Source organism: Pan paniscus, chromosome 18, assembly GCF_029289425.2.
Source record: "Pan paniscus chromosome 18, NHGRI_mPanPan1-v2.0_pri, whole genome shotgun sequence".
NCBI lineage: Eukaryota > Metazoa > Chordata > Mammalia > Primates > Hominidae > Pan > Pan paniscus.
Window position 1 is genome coordinate 65,406,443 of NC_073267.2, and position 17,571 is coordinate 65,424,013.

The following is a 17,571-nucleotide window of genomic DNA, read 5'->3' on the forward strand; positions in this document are numbered from 1 at the left end:
AGGTCCTCCACCTCACCATGATGCCCAAAAGGAATTAGCCTAAGTTTGTTCTGCCACAAAACACGTGGACTCAGTCAATGACAGCCTACTGATGCAAGGTCAAGTGCAATCTTCTTAGCCTGACATGTCAGGCCTTAGATGATCTGGCCCTTGCTCTGTCTCCACCCTATCTCTTGCTATTGCAACTCATATCCCACATTGCAGTCATTCTGGACTGGCCTTAACCCTATTCTCACCCCTCTGATCCTTTATGCATGCCACTTCTCCTTTCTAAAAGGCCCTTCTCTTAATCTATCAGGCCAAATAATAGCGCTCTGTCCTTTGGGGCCTGCCTCAGGAATCCCCTTATCCAGGAAGTTCTTCCAACCTTCCCCCAAATTAGGTTAGATTGGGTTGCAAACCCACTGCACCCTGACTCCTGGCCTCTCACTACTCAACCATGAGATTTCTGAGGACAGGAACCTTGCCTTGGGCATGCTGTGTCTCTGATGCTGAATCATGTGATGCTTATGAAGCATCTACCACATGTTAAATGCATATCAGACATGGGCTGCCATGGAGTCAATGTTTGGCCCCTCTGAAACTCATGTTGAAACCCAATCACCAATGTCACATTATGAAGAGGTGGGACTTTTAAGACCCTCATTGGGTCATGAGGGCTATGCCTTCATAAATGGATTAATTCACTCAAGGATTAATGGATAAATGGATTGATGGGTTATCAGAGGACTGGGTTGGTTATCACAAGAGTGTGTCTATTATAAAAGCCAGTTTTGTTTTGACCAGGAAGTGCCATGTGTCACTTCTCTTCACAGCTCATTGGCCAGAACCAGTCACACATGCAATTGCTATCCATGTGATGCCCTGTGCCACCTCAGGACTCTGCAGAGAGTCTCCACCAGCAAGAAGGCCCTCACCAGATGCAACCCCTTGATTTTGAACTTCCCAACCTCCAAAACTGAAGGAAATAAATTTGTTTTCTTTATAAATTGCCCAGTCTCAGGTATTCAGTTGTAGCAACAGAAAACAGACTAAGACACTGGTAGTACAATGATGAATACAGGTCTCTGTTCTTGTGGAGTTTACTGTCAGTGGATGAGACAAAGAGTAAATATGTTAGTTAGTTAGTTAGTTGCTTACTTCATTTGTTCATTCATTAAATGATAGATTGTTATTAGTGTTTAAAATAAATAGTGTGTGATGACAGAAAATAATGGGGGGGGGAGGGTGGGCAACTCTGGATAGAGTCATCAGGGAGGCCTCTCTGAGAAGGGTGAGATCTAACCTGAGACCTGAAGGATAGGAAGGAGCCAGCCATGAGACCAACCAGGCAGAGGAAATGCACAGGCAAAGACCCTGCAAAAAGAAAGAGCTTGTTGAGTCTGAGGCAGAGTAAGCAGCTCAGTGAGCTAGGGGCTGATGAGATGAGGTTCAAGAGGGAGGCAGGAGCCAGATTACACAGCAACTCAGTGATAAGTGCAACAGGAAGCCATTGAAGAACTCTGATCTGGCTGCTTTGTAAAGAATGAATTTGGGGGATACAAAGGTAGGAGTAGGGACATTAATTAGGTGACTATTCCACAAAATTTGGCAATGATGATGGAAGTTCAGACTAGGGTAGCAGGAGGGAGAAGAAAAATTGTGTGAGGATAAATCTGATATCTCAGTAGTTAAGTAACACTCAATACATACAGAGTTTATTTTTTGCCCACATGAGAGTCCAGTGTGAATTGGGAAGTCCTTCATCTTGCAGCTCTACCATTTGGAATACATGGCCTTCAAGGCCTATCAGGGAAAGAGAGAGATGAAGGAGGCACGTCATGGGTTCTTAACTGTTTTGACCAGGAAGTGCCATGTGTCACTTCTCTTCATAGCTCATTGGCCAGAACCAGTCACATGACTCCATTCTAACTGCAAAGGAGAATGGGAAATGGTGGGGAGGACATGGGATATCTCATAAGCACTTTCTGATGGAAATGGACTTACTCAAGATACCCTTTGGAGGTAGAAGTGATCTGACTTGTTGATAGATCAGATGTAGGGATTTGGGATAGTAGTGATAAAGAAATGGGAAGAGTAAGGGATAATTCCCAGATTTCCCTCATTAGCAATTGGGTGTAGATTTAACATATCCCAAACTAAACTATTGCCCTTCCCTTCCAACGAATCTGCTCTCTTCCTCCATCTTAGTTGATGAAAATTCCATGTTTCTGGTTTCTCAGTTCAAAAGCCTTAGAGTCTTACTTGAATTGTATACTTTAAGTGGGTGAATTATCTCACTAAAGCTGTTACTATATGTATATACATATACATGACACATATGTATATACATATATACACATATCTAGAATCTGTTCACCTATTTTACCTCCACTGCTACTACCCTGGTTCCAGCCACCACCATCTCTCACCTGGACCACTGAAACACAGCAGCCAGAGTGATTCTGTTATAATGTAAAACAGAATAGGTCATCATCTGCAAAATACACAGCAAAGACTAAAACCACATTCTTTGCAATGGTCTACAAAGGCCTACATACTATGACCTCTCTTTCGTCACCCTTGACCCCACCTCCTCCTATCATCTCCTCTTATTCATTCTCATCCACCCACACCAGCCTTCTTGCTGTTCCTCCAATGTACCAAGGGTTCTTGTCTCGGGGCCCTTGCACTTGTTGTTCCTGCTCTCTGATTTGCTCACTCATACATCTCCTTCTCAATACTTTGCTCAAATTTTACCTTTATAGTGGGGTTTCCTTGACTGTCCTATTTAAAATTGCAATCCAACCCCAACCTCAACGTGTTTAATCCCCTTTACTCTATCAACACTTTTAGAGTATTTATCACCTTCTAATGTATTGTATAATTAATTATTTGTTATAGCTAGCATTATTGTTCTGCCTTTCCTCACTAAAATGTAAATTTCAAGAGAATATATATTATTGTTTTGTTCACTGATGCATTCCAAGCATTCAGTAGACATTCAGTTAGTATTTGTTGATTAAATAAATAAATAAATATGTGAAATGTGACATCACGTGGAATGGAGAAGTCTCTGGCCCATAGTAGGTGCTCAGTAAATATCTATTAATTTAATATCAGTACAATATTGATCCACGGACTGGACTTAGAAATGTTTCCCACTGCATGGGGATAGGGATTAAATGAGATTATGCATAAAGTGCTTGACCCATAGTAGATTCTCAGTAAGGGTTAATTTACTATGACTTTGCCTCAAAAGTTATATTCTTCATTCTATTAGTCAGGATTATCCAGAGAAATAGAACCAATAGAAACCAAGAAATTGTGTGGGGTGTGTGTGTGTGTGTGTGCATGTGCATGTGCACATGCATGCATGTGTGTCAAGAGAGGAAGAGAGAGAAATTATAAGATACTGCCTTGTGTGACTATGGAAGCTGTGAAGTCCCAAGGTCTGCAGTCAGCAATCTGGGGGCCCAAGAGAGCCCATGTGTAGCTCCAGTCTAAGTGCAGGGCCTGAGACAGGAGAGTTACTGGTGTAAGTTTTAGTTTGAAAGTTGGCAGCCTAGAGACCCAAGAAGAACCCGTGTTTTTTGTTTTGGGTTTTTTTGTTTTGTTTTGTTTTGTCTTGTTTTTTTGAGACAGAGTCTCACTCTGTCACTCAGGCTAGAGTACAGTGGTGTGATCTCGGCTCACTGCAACCTCCACCTCCTGAGTTCAAGCCATTCTTGTGCCTCAGGCACCTGAGTAGCTGGGATTACAGGTGTGCATCACCACGCTTGGCTAATTTTTGTATTTTTAGTAGAGATGGAGTTTCACAGTGTTGGCCAGGCTGGTGTTGAACTCCCAACCTTAGGTGATCCACCTGCCTTGGCCTCCCAATGTGCTGGGATTACAGGCATGAGCCACTCACTGCGCCTGGTCTAATGTTTCAATTTGAGTCCAAAAGGTGGAATAAAAAAAGATATCCCAGCTCAAAACAGGCAGAAAGAGTTTCTTCTTATCTGTGGGAGAGTCAGCCTTTCTGTTCTATTTCAGCTTTCAACTGATTGGATGAGGGCCACCCACATTAGGAAGGGCAATCTGCTTTACTCAGGCTATTGATTCAAGTGTTAATCTCATCTAAAAACAGCCTCACTGACACAGCCAGAATAATATTTGGCCAAATATCTGGGCACCCCATGGCCCAGTCAAGTTGACATGTAAAATTAATCATCACATCCATCTTAGAATATGATTTCTTCTCCTTCCCTATATCCAAAGTCCAACCATCCTTCAAGTCCCAGTAAAGAACCACCTCTTCCTACAAGCCTTCCACCACACTCCTTTTCACTGAGTTCTATACCATTTTTAAACTTTATTTATAGTCAACCTCAGATTCTCTCTGGGTAGATGTCTGTGTGTAACTTCTTTGCCAGTGCATTCTTCTATGAACTCTCCTGGTGATGTTTCATTCACTAATGCTTTTTTTTTCGTCATATTCTTTCTTCCATACACACTCCACCTAGTCCTCCTGGCAATGTATACAGTATGAGAGACAGGCATGCCTTCCAACTGTCTCATCACAAAGTTATAAGAAATAGAAGTTAATAAACAGGAAGCAACATATAAAAACATTGAGTCAAAGAGATGGCACACAAAAGCTGAAATTTCCATTGCTGCCAATATTCCAATCTGTAGATGGGTCTTTAACAGTCACCAAAGTAGGGAGCCCATGAGCCCATGTTCTCAGGCCTTTCTTCCTCCTGACTTCAGTTCGGCATTCTCTGATGTGGTGCTTCAACTCTCACTCCTCCTTGGATCCTCTGTCACCTCCAATCTTCCCAACACTCCAGTAGCCATGCTGTTATTTCTGGACCATCCTCAGCAGCATGCCTAACTTCCCATGATACTTGGAAATCTACTTTCCATGCCTCAAAGAATTAATGGAAGAGAAAGAATTCATAAAGAGACCTGGGGTTTGCCTTGCACAATGCCATCTTTGCAGCTCTGCAATCCCACGTCTTCTCCTCCCGTGTGTGTTCGTATGGAGCACTTACTGGAAATTCCATTTGAGAATCCTCTAAGATCTCTGCCCAGTCAGATACTTCTCCTCCCACACCCTTCTGGCCATGATGCTCTTTATATCAAAGCATCTACATGCTGCAAAGTGGGATCATCCTATGGTGTATCTTTTCTGTTGGACCCAAGCATACACCGGGTTTCTCCAGCTGGCCACTAAGTCTGAGGGCCAGTTCTTAGTCCTATCTTTTTTTGTATCTCCCTGACTTTTAGTAGTAGGTGCTCCTCTAATCCCTGCTAATCACTGAGTGATACCAATACAGATCAGAGGATTAGCTAACTCAGTGGAGGGATGCTTTTTGAGAGTAGACATTAGGCTGCTAGTAGCTTCCACCAGCCAAAATAGTTTTTATTTTAGGTGACAGGGGTCACATGAAGTTGAGGAGCACTTCAATGAGGAAAACATTTTTTGAGTATCTATTAAATATAAAGTATTGTACTGTAGCATTTACCAAGTGTTTACCATGTGTAAGGCATCATCTCATATGCTTCATATATATCCATACACCTTAAACAATTTAATCCTGAAAACAACTCTAGTGAGGGAGCATTATAATTATACTCCCTTGACAGATGAGGAAACTGAGGCACACAGATGTTAAGTACAACAGCAAATGGGCTACAAGAGACCAGGCAGATACATGATACTATCACGAAGAGCAGAGTAAGACAAATACCACAAGAAAAGAAAGCAGAGAGGGTAGTTCTCTCACCTGGGATTTCCGTATGTGCTTTGCCTACCTGGAGAACTTAACATGTCCTTCAAGACCCACCTCAAGATCTGTGCATTTTAGTAAAGCCTTCTCTAACCCCTTCCCCCAGCAGAGCTGTCTCCACCCTTTGTTGGCCCCTCCTGCTGAGACATAGCATTGGTCCAACCCCAATCACCTTGCATGATGACTGCTTCCATATCTGCCTCCCTCGCTGGGCCATGAACTCTCCTGGAGGGCAGGGACAGATTGTGCTTCAAGGCCTTCTCAGCACCAACCCTTGTTGATGATACAGCAGTGAGGCAGGCTTACCTAAAGGCCTCCATCCTGAAGTGACATGTGACTTCCACTCACATTCCATTGCCCGCAGCAAGTGGCATGCTTCTGGTTGCGTTCTACACCTCATACTTTGCCTGGTGAAATTCAGCTATGCCAAAACAAAACAAAAAAAAACATGGGGATGGGGACTGCCAGTTGGCTGAGTGACAAACAGGTGGCGGACGGCCAAGCCGAGTGGGCATATCATACTCACACCTGGGACACCTGCAAAGAGGCACTTCTGGAAATGTAGGAAAGTTGTGAGTCTGGATGGTGTGGGCTATGGTGGAAGCCTTTGGGACACAGAAGGAGCCCACGCACCTTCTTCATAATTCTTCTTTTTATGTTAATTATCAGCCTGACCTTGGACAGGGCCCTTTCCCAAAAGGGTCCTCTTTCTCTCCATTGGCAAAATATTGGGCTACAAGCTTACTGTCTTGTGGTTGTAAGATTCCATGCTCTTGACAACCATGCCAGGCACCTGCCTCATGTATGTGCCAAAAATGTTATCTACCCCCTAGTTTGGGATCCTGAGAAATTTTAGCAAAATTTGCCAAATACTGTAGAGAAATAGATACTTTTCCTTTCCCATTTTTAAAAATCATCTTTTTTTCTACCCACAACAATTTTCTCCTCCTCGAATACTGAGTTCCACGAGTGAATAAGCTATGTCATCTCTAAGTTTCCAGAAATGTAGATTCCATGGAGCGAGGGAAAGAAAGGATGAACCATCTTTTCCCTTTCGTCACAGGAAGCTGCAGCACATTTCCAAAGTAAGATGGGCTTCTAATTATTAAAAATAAACTCTAGCCCACAGCCTGATTTGCACATTAATGTAGCCAGCAGATGCAGACTTGCAAACATGCTCTCTGGCTCCGTACTGAGACCCAGCTTCTCTGCCCATTTTTCATGCTGAGATTCTCTAAGGACAACCATTTCTGTTTGGAGAACCATGAAATCAGCTAATTGCTCTCTCAAGGAAGGGGATGCTGCCCTAGGGCTTAAGGGGGCAATGGGTCCCTAGAATCTGACTGAGGAACTTAAGGAAGATGAAAGGAAACTTAAGATATGAAGATATGTTGGGAGGCCGAGGTGGGTGGATCACAAGGTCAGGAGATCAAGACCATCCTGGCTAACACGGTGAAACCCCGTCTCTACTAAAAATACAAAAAATTAGCTGGGCATGGTGGCGGGCGCCTATAGTCCCAGCTACTTGGAAGGCTGAGGCAGGAGAATGGTGTGAACCCGGGGGCAGAGCTTGCAGTGAGCCAAGACCATGCCACTGCACTCCAGCCTGGGGGAGAGAGTGAGACTCCATCTCAAAAAAAAAAAAAAATATATATATATATATATGTAGATATGTATTAAGACTCTTTTAATATTAAGTGGCAGAAACACCAACTGATACTGGCTAATGCAGAGGAAGTGGGGTGGGGGGTTGTTGCTAATTTGTTTTGTTTTGTTTTGTTCATGTACCTGAAAAGTCTAGAATGTGAGAGACGATTACTAGTTTCAGGAATGGCTGGATCTATGTACTTAAGCAAGCTCATTAGGAGTTTGTCTTTCTCTTTTCTAGCTCACTTTCCTCAATGTGCCCTTTTACTCTCAGGCAAACTCTTCTCAAGCTGTAACAAGATTTCATCCCCATAGGTAAATAACCCCAGTGAAGAGAAATTCTGTTTCCTACTAGTTCCCACAAAAGTATCAGAAATGACCCTTTTACAATTTGAATCACATGCTCAGTCCTCAACCAATCATTGCAGCTTTGGGATAGAATACATTAACTGATCAGATCAGAGCACATGGAAGTAGGGTTGGGGTCCACCCCACTCACATCTCATGAACTAAGAGTACAAAGGGGTAGTTCCCCAAAGAAAAATCAACTTTAAAACCTGGACTAAATATGTGCACTGTTCTGAGGACTCTGTATAGTAAATACTAACAGGTAGATAGGGAAGTAAGACCAGAACTCAAAGTACTATTGAAGTTATGAATTATTTTGTCCCCTCTGTTATTCTAGGACCAGAAGATGACATGGCCCCCTGACACCCTGATGTGGTCATTAACATAAATAGAGAGCTCTAGGAGACACTGTATAGTTCTGGGTCAAGAAGTAGGAAAGGGAACTCCTATTCTTAGATAGGAATGAACTGAAAAACACCATCAACAAATAAGACCTTACTGACATTTATGGAATACCCTCATCCAACAAAAGCAACATTCAATTTTTTTCAAGTGCATATTAAATATTCACCAAGATAGAGCATGATCCTGGATCATAAAACAAGCTTTAACCAATTTAAAATAATGGAAATTATACAAAGTATGTTCTCAAACTATAATAGAATTAAACTGGAAATCAGTAAGAGAAAAACAAGAGGAAAATATCTAAATGCTAACATATTAAACAACACACTTCTAAATAATTCATAGGTCAAGAAAGAAGCCCCAAGAAATATGAGAAAATATTTGAACTGAATGAAAATAAAAATACAGCCTATCAAAATTTGTGAAGTGCCTCTAAAATAGTGCTTAGATGAAAATTTATAGTATTGGTTAAAAAAGAAAGAAAAACAAAACTGAAAAAAAGAAAAATAAAGATCTCAAATCAGCCATCTAGGCTTCCACCACAAGAAACTAGAAAAAGAAGAGTAAAACAAAACCAAAGTAACCAGGAGAAAGAAAGCAATAAAAGTAATGCAGAATCAATGAAATTGAACCTGAGAGGCTATGGAGAAAGTTAATCAAGTCAAAGGTGTTTTTTCAATAATTGGAAAAATCAAAATGTGTCTAGCAAGACTGACAGAGAAAGAAGAGATAAGATACAAATTAATATCAGGAATGAAAGAGAAGATATCACTACAGTTCCTGTGGCCATTAAAAATAATAAGGAAATACTACAAACATAATACATATAAATTCAAAAACTTAGATAAAATTGAACAATTCTTGGAAAACCACAAAAAACAAAACTCATCCAAGATGAAATGAATAACCTAAATAGTCCTATACTTATTTTAAAAATTGAATCTATCTTTTAAAACCTTTCAAAAAAGTCATTTCCAGGCCTGATACCTTTACTAGAAATTCTACAAAATATTTAAAGAAGAAAAAAAAATAATTCTACACAATTTCTTTCAGAAAATAGAAGTGAAGGAAACATATACCCAACTCATTTCATGAAGCCCGTATACCAAAAACATACAAAAATAGTGACAAATAGAAAACTGCAGACTAATATCCTTCATAAATACAGAAGCAAAATTTCTCAGCAAAATAATAGCAACCAAATTAAAAAAACACATACACAACCAAGTGGAATTTATAGCAGGAATATAAGGCTGATCCAATATTTAAAAATCAATCAATGTAATCTACTATATTAAAATTTTAAAAGGCAAAATACATCATCATACGTAATCCAGAAAATGCATTTGACAAAATGCAACAATTCATGATAAAAAAAAAACCTCTGCATAAACTTGAAATAGAAGAAAACATCCTCAATCTGATAAAGAACAAATGTAAAAAGCCTACAGCTAACATTCTACTTAATGGCAAATTATGAATGTTTTTCTTATCAGATTGGGAGAAAGGCATGGATGAATTCTCACTGCTCCTTTTTAATATTGTACAGGAAGTCCTAGCTATTTGAAATAAGCAGAGAAAAGAATCAAAAGGCATACAGACTAGAAAAGAAGAAATAAAATCTTCTATTTGTAGATGACATAGCGTTCTATACAGAAAATCCCAAGGAATCTATAAAAGCTTCTAAAACTAATACCTGAGTTTAGCAAGATTGCAAGGCAACACACAAAATCAATCATATTGCTATATATTAGCAATGTATAATTGGAAAACAAAATTTTAAAACAATGTCATTCACAATACCCCTCCAAAAAATGAAATACATATAGAAGACCTGTATGCTGAAAACTATAAAAAATGCTTATGAAAGAGGTTAAAGAAGACCTCAATAAATGGAAAGATACACCATGTTCATGGATTGCAAAACTCAGCATAGTTACAATGTCAGTTCTTCCCAAAATGATCTACATATTTAACACAATTCCAATAAAAATCCCAGGAGGATTTTTTTTTAAATATTGACAAGTGGACTTTCGAATTTATATGAACATGGAAAACAACTAGAATAGCCAAAACAATTTTGAAAAAGGAATTACAAAGTTGGAGCACTTACACTACCTGATTGTATGATTTCCTATAAAGCTTCGGTAGTCCAGATAGTGTGGTGTCAGCGAAAGGACAGGCACATAGATAGCATGAGAGAGTTTCTTGGGGTGATCAAATCGTTCTATATTCTGATTCTGGCAGTGGCTGCACAAACCTATACCTGAGTTAAAAGTCATAGAACAGTACATCCTTCCAAAAGTCAATGGTACTATCTTATACTTTTAAAATAAAATTTCTTTTTAGACCTTTTAATTGAAAAATAAACTTCCAAGGCGTTAAGTCAGTTCACTGGCGAAAAGAAAATGTTTTTAACAGAAGCGCTGAAACAATCCATATGGAAATGAATGAACTTCAACTCTATCTTCATTCCATACACAAACATAAATTAAGACAGATCATAGACCTAAGCATAAAAGTGAAAACTGTAAAGCTTCTAGAATAAAACACAAAAGAATACTTTTGCATTCTTAGATTAGACAAAGATTTCTTCGGACATTAAAATCACGAAGCACAATGAAAACAATAGGTAACTTGAACTTAAATTTTAAAATCCCTACTTATGAAAAGACATCATTAAGAAAATGAATAGTAAAAAAAAAATGGGGAGAGGTTTTTGCCACATTTATATCTGACAAATGACTTGTGTATAACACATAAAGAATTCCTACAAATCAACAATAAAATGGCAAGCTACCTTTTTTAAACTGGGCAAATAACTTAAAAGATACTTCACAGGGGAAGATACACATATAGCTAATAAGAAATGGTATTTAACATCAATGCAAATTTTAACTACAGTGAGACACCGTTTTATGCTCACCAGAATGGCTATTCTAACAATACAAAATGTGGAACCTATGAACCATCTGGAACTCTGGTGTGTCACTGTTGGGAATGTAAAATGGTACAACCATTTGGATATCTGTTCAGCAGCTTCTACTAAATTTACTCATGTATCTATTGTATGCTTCAACATTCCACTCCTATTTCAACAGAAATGGGTTCATATGTGCACTTAAAATGTGGAAGAGGATGCTCATTGCAGTCTTAATCATAATATCCAAAATTGGAAATAACTCAAATGTTTTCCATAGTAAAATAGATAAACAAATAGTGGTATGTCCATACAATAAAATACTATTTTGCAGCAGTAAAGGAAAAAACAACCTGGATGAATTTCAAAAACATTACAGTGGGCAAAGGAAGCCAGGCACATAATAGCACATACTGGGCGATTTTGTCCATGTCAAGTTCTAGAACACACAAAACTAAGCTAAGGTGATAGGAATCAGAACAGTGGTTGCCTGCGGGCTTGGAAGGTTGGCTACAAATGAGCCCAAGAGAACTTCCTGGAGGGATGTAAATACTTTGTAGCTTGTTTTGGATAATGGTTTCACAGCTGATTACAATTTTCCAAACTCTTGAAATTGAACATTTTAGAGTTGCGCATTTCTATTGTATATAAATTTTACCTCAATTTAGTTAAAAAAGAAACCATTTATAAATGTAGCACTTTACTTTCTACAAACCATTTTCACATCCATTCCCCTATTCCCTCCATGTAATCTTCTCATCAACCCTAGGCAGTAGGAAGATCAGGATTATTGTACGAATGAGTAAACTGCGAGAGATCAGAATGAGGGAGCGACTCCCAAGGCCACACACAGAGCAAGCTTTTGCCAGAGCAGGGACTAAAGCCCAGGTGTTAGGACTCCACAGCCAGTGCTCCTTATGCAATGCCTTGTTTTTCAACGTGTTATCCCTTTCTCTCTGGCGTTACAGAGATCCCCAGGGGCACAGTAAATGTCAGCTTCCTCAATTCTCACCACATTAATCTCTTTTGCATACCCAAATTCTGCCTAAGATTCCATTGAAAAGTTTGTGAATTACTGATGTTACAGATGCTAAAACAAACATACATATCCAGTAGCTTCTCTTTTCCTTTGCATAGCTTTGTGGTATAATTTGGGAGACACTAGAGTCCAATTTTCACTCTGGGCCGAAAACAGTTATATCTGTTTGAAACAGTGCCGGCTCCAGGCACCAGCTATTATACCAGAGTACATAGAACAGAAAGACAGGCTGGAGAGGAAGGGCTTTAACCACAGTGTGATGTCAGCCTAGTCATTCTCCCTCTCTGAGACTCAGTTTCCCCATCTTTCATACAAGGAGCCTGGACCAGATAAGCTTTAACTGAGTATCCAGTTAGAGGGTCTAGAGCTGAAGGGGCAGTATTCATCTTCTTCTGAAACCTCCCATATGAGCATTATCAGCCCAGGTATCCCACCTGAGGATTCTCTTTCCAGGGAAAAATCGCAAGTCATTGAGGTGAAGGGGACTCACCTCCATGCAGAGAAGTGACCAAGACCTCCAGGATAAATCATCTTCCATTTCCTGTCCAAGGAGACTTCAAGGGATCTGACAACCTCTCTGTATTACTTATGGGCTAAGAAATTGTACTGTGAAGACTTGGGTCCCAGTCCTGGTTCCATCAATAGCTGACAGTACGACTCTGAACAAGACCCCTCTCCTCCAGGGACTTTTTGCCTCACCCATAAAATGGAGTTAATGGCCCCTGGTGACCTCCTGGATTGTTGAGAAGATCTAATGAAGTAAAAGGTAAGAACGTGCCTTGAACAGAATAAACTCTCTACCACCATTGGGGGCTCTCATTTTTGGAGAGAGGGAAGCCAGGGGCATCTTCTAGTCCCTGCAGTGCCGTCCAACCTTTTTTCCCCATCCCTGTGCAGTGCCACTCAGACCACTAGATGGCGGTAGCTGTCACTTGCCAATTCTGGAAAAAAGGGTGTGGGAGAGCCAGGGGGCCGTCTGCTTTAGGAAAACTAGGCCAAAGCCAGCCCGTTACATCACTTCTGATCCAAGCAGCCAGTTCAGTCTGGATTTTTCCTTATTGCAGGCGACAATGCAAAAAACTTCCAGGCTCTTGCGCATTTCAACGCTAACTGTTCGGCCTGAAAAATGTCCTTAACTCCCAGGGATTGGTCCTGCAGGCTCTGCCCCATCTTCCCCGGGTACAGCTTCTCTACTTAGGGCCTCCTACTGCCCTCTCCAGATACCCCATGCTAATACCCCACCCTCAGCCATACTTGAAGTGAATTTCTCGCCCTGCCTTTAAATCTCAATCTCATTCATCAGGCACTTACTGATATCTACTTGTGTGCAAAGGCCTACACCAGGGCCCATGCTGGAGTAAGTGGGACCCAGACCCTATCCTCAAGGGAAAGAAGGGGGGCTACAAACTACATGAGTTCAAATCCGCCTCTGCTTCTCACTTGCTATATGCGTGATTTGAACCAGTCACTCAAGTTTTCTCTTCTTCAACTTTCTCATTTTAAAATGGGGTTAATAATAGGCTTGTTTTATTTGTTAAATGAGCTCATACTGGCCAGTTCTTTGGCTTGGAATGGGGTCTAGCACTTCATAAGCAATAATCATTTATTGAGCACCTATTAGGGGTAGGTACATTATCTGATTTAATGCCCAAATTAATGGCTTGGAATGGGGTCTAGCACTTCATAAGCAATAATCATTTATTGAGCACCTATTAGGGGTAGGTACATTATCTGATTTAATGCCCATATTAATGGCTTGGAAAAGTTAAGCAATTTGCACAAGGTTGTTCAGTGAATCAGAAGCAAAGTTAGAATTTGAACCTGGTCTGTCTGACTCCAGGAGCACTGCCTTCAGCTGTTCTTACAGAAAGTGAGCAGCTAAACAAAGGTACCAAGGGACCAGCAGACCTGCAGACTACACGGCCAGTCCCAGCAGCACAGCTGCAAATCAGGCATCCGAAATCTGCCATTCGGGTCTCAGTGATCCTGTTCTGGATTTAGCTCTAGCACTAACTGGGGACTAACACTAACCTCTAGCACTAACCCCTCCTTAGGACTCAATTTATTCACCTATAAACAAGGCAGCTTGATAGATCAGTATTTTCCACACATGTCTAGTTGTCAAAATCACCTGCGGTCTTTCTTGAAAGTATGGAATTTTGGACTCCACGTCAGGTCTGCTAAAATACAATCTCCAGGGGAAGGGTCTGCAGATCTATTTTTAACAAGCGATTCAGAAAACTCTTAGGACCAGGAAAGATAGGAAAGCATCCTAGGCCCAGATGATCTTAGCAATTCTCCCAGCTCCTACTATCACTCAGTTGGGCTCTTGATCGGCCTCCCTACAGACCCATCATGAACACTACAGTCCCTCTCCCTATGCCCCAGGATTTGACCCTCCTGAGCAATTCCCCACCCTGCATGGATTTGATAGCTCCTTCCTTCCTGTAAGGCACTTAGGCTCTTAAGGGAGCTAAAGCTATTTAAATAATGAATGGAATTTACAGTAGCATTCGGAATTCACTTAAGCAATAGAAACATGATTGCAGTAAAGTCCCTTAAAAATCTTTTCATCGGGTTAGAAAGAAGATAAAGTAACTTCTCCCTTGACTTTCCTAATATGCAAACCAGGATGTTTTGACAAGACTCAATTCTAAATTTCTGCAATGTCCATTTGGAAGGTGTAATGTTCACTGTCAGAATAACAGTGACCTGCTGCCCCAGTCTGATATACCCAGAAGCTGTAGGTCAAACCACATTTCAGGCCAAGGGCAGGGTTACCAGCTCCTGTGTCCTGGTGGGGAGCCTTGTGAAAAAAAAAATGGGAAAGAAGCTGCAAGGCACAAAGCCAGCCCCAGCTCCATTCTATCAGTTTGTACTATAAATCCTGTCGATCCTTGTTCTTCCTGTTTGCAGAGTCATCAAATAGCAAAACTGAGCAATATTGGCTGCCCATTTTTCCTTCTTTCTGTTGCAGTCTCTCAGTTCCTATGAGCAGCTGACCTCACTAACCTGAAACAGACCTGAAATTCTCACTGTTAGGCTATGCCCTTGGGCTTAGGGAATGTTTTCTGGAAGAGTGTGTACCTTGGGTTGAGTTTTGGAAGATTGGTGTATCAGTCAGCTATTGCCATAAGAATGCCACATAACAAAGCACCCCAGTACTCAGTGCTTACAGCATTCAGTTATTCTCACTCACACATATGTGGGTTAACAGGGGCAGCTCTGCTGATCTCACTTGGGCTCAGCTGAGTTTGGCTCTGGCCTTTGGTTTGATCCAGGTACTCCAGGCATCCCTCAGTTCTTGGACCACCAGGTTAGCCAAGACGTGTTTCTCTTATTGTGATGGAAGAAGCCCAAGAGGACAAGCTCACCACTCAAGTCTATTTCAAGCTGCTGCTGACTTCACATCTGCTCACATCCCATTGACCAGAGCAAAGGGCAATGACATACAATCTGCCCAATGTGAGGCCAAAGCAAGTCACAGAACACAGGAGGGGCATGGGAAGGTTAAAATGGAAAGAGAGCCAAGTACTTGGGGCCACTCCCTGCAGGTGGGATGACACCTGGGAGGGATCCCGGGGAAGTTAGAGCTGGGCTTCATTTAGAATTCACTTAAGCAATAGAAAAACAGTTGCAGTAATGTCACACCAGGTTGTTTGCATCAAACAAATCACAATTTCAGCAAAAGATCAGATGGAGAAGAGACACTGAGTGATCATCTTGTCCCACCCCCTCAGCTTCCTGATAGCCTGATAGGAAAAGGGGCTTATGGAAGGTCATTAGGCAAGTAAGAAGCAGAATGAAGAATATTATCTGTCCTTAGGCAATTTTCCCATCTGAGATGCTCCTAAACAGTCCAGGGAATTAAAATTTCATTTATTGACAAACATTTATTTAGCACTCACTCTGTGCTAAGCACTGTTCTGGATGTTAGGAATAAAGTGAACAAAACACTTCCCATAAAGCTTCCATTCTGCTTGGGGGAGGAATAGACTAAATAAACAAGGAAATCCATTGCATGGTGATAAGTGTTATGAGAAAAAATAAACATGGCAAGGGAGATGGTTAGTGCCAAAGTTGGGGTTGTAGGGAGAGGAAGTTAGTGTCATTGATTGGGTAGTGAAGGAAGGTCTCAGATAAGAGCACATTTGAAATGGAAGTTGAAGGAAGTGAGGGGAGGAGCCATGAAGATATCTGGGCATTTTCAGCAGGGAGAACTTCAAGTAGGTCAGGAACAAGCTTGGCATGGACTGGAGTGAGCGAAGAGGACATAGTGGTAGGGAAGGTCAGCAGGACAGCAGGGGAGGGCCAGGTCATAAACAGCCTTGGGGGCCATGGAAGGGCAGGGAGTTTTGATTAAAATGGGATGGAAAATATTGGAGAGCGCTGAGCCAAGGAGACACATGAATGGCCTTTGGTTTTAAAAGATCCTTTTGACTGCTGTGTTCAGAATGGATTGTAGGAGCTAAGAGTTTGGAACCTGAGAGCCTGATTAGGTGGTATAAACAAAAAAAGAAAAAGAAAAAGAAAATGAAAAAGAAAAAGTGATGTCGATCAATTTAGAGGTTGATTTTGCCCAGGTTGAGGACGTGCCTGGGATAAAGAGACACAAGCCACAATAGGATCTGTGGCTCATACTTTTTCCAAGGATGATTTTAAGGGCTTCAATATTTAACAGGGAAAAGATAGGCAGGCCAAAAAAGGAGGGAAAAAAAAGAGGGAGGATATGGTCACATTTTTCTGAGGCTTTGATTAGCACTCACTGAATCCACATGTTTCATGTGAAAAGGAGGGGGCAGAGGAACAGTCAATTATGCATCCGTCTCGCGCTCAGTTAATCTGCACTTTACATAAGATAAAGTAAACACAGTACAGGAAGAAGTCGAATATAAATTCATCTCGGGGTAGGCGGTGGAAGGGGGGTACAATCTCTAGTCTCCTCTTGTCCTGTACCATAAAGATAAGCTGTTAATTTACATTGTCAGGGTGAGGGAGGCCCCCTGGGGAGATTTGTGGCCTTCTATCTTGTAGCTATCTATTTAGGAACAAAAGAAAAGGCAAGTTTTTTGCATGACTTGGTTTCCAAGCTTAACTTTTCCCTTGACATGCTGAGTTGAGGGTCCCCAGATTTTATTTTCTTTTCACAGTGACAATTGCTGTAATCCAAGCTAGGGATGGTGATGGTGGCTGGGACCTAGGGGTTGGCATTCCAGGTGGTGAGAAAGGGTCAAATTTAGGATCAATTTGGATGGTAAAGCTGAGCAGATTCCTTGATGAATTAGATTAATGTGGTGTTAGAGTTTGAGGTCAGAAATTACTCCAAGATTTTTGTCTTGACTGACTGAATAGATGTAGTTGCCGTTTTCTGAGTTGGGGACAGTTGCAGAAGGAGCGGATTTGGGTGGGCAAATCAAAATACATGTGTAAGGGGCCGTTGCCTCCCCATACTTTCT

General features: G+C 41.1%; 1 protein-coding gene across 1 annotated transcript in view; it reads right to left on the minus strand.

Moving 5' to 3' along the window:
* CES5A (carboxylesterase 5A) overlaps nt 1–13,214 on the minus strand; it is a 99,646-nt gene extending 86,432 nt beyond the window's left edge. The window contains exons 1-2 of the mRNA XM_063598088.1: nt 13,129–13,214; nt 1,286–1,356 (exon numbers count right to left, since the gene is read on the minus strand). Of these exons, the coding sequence (XP_063454158.1) occupies nt 1,286–1,356; nt 13,129–13,214 (157 nt within the window). The remainder of the gene's footprint in view (nt 1–1,285; nt 1,357–13,128) is intronic.
* Between the last annotated feature and the right edge of the window lie 4,357 nt (nt 13,215–17,571).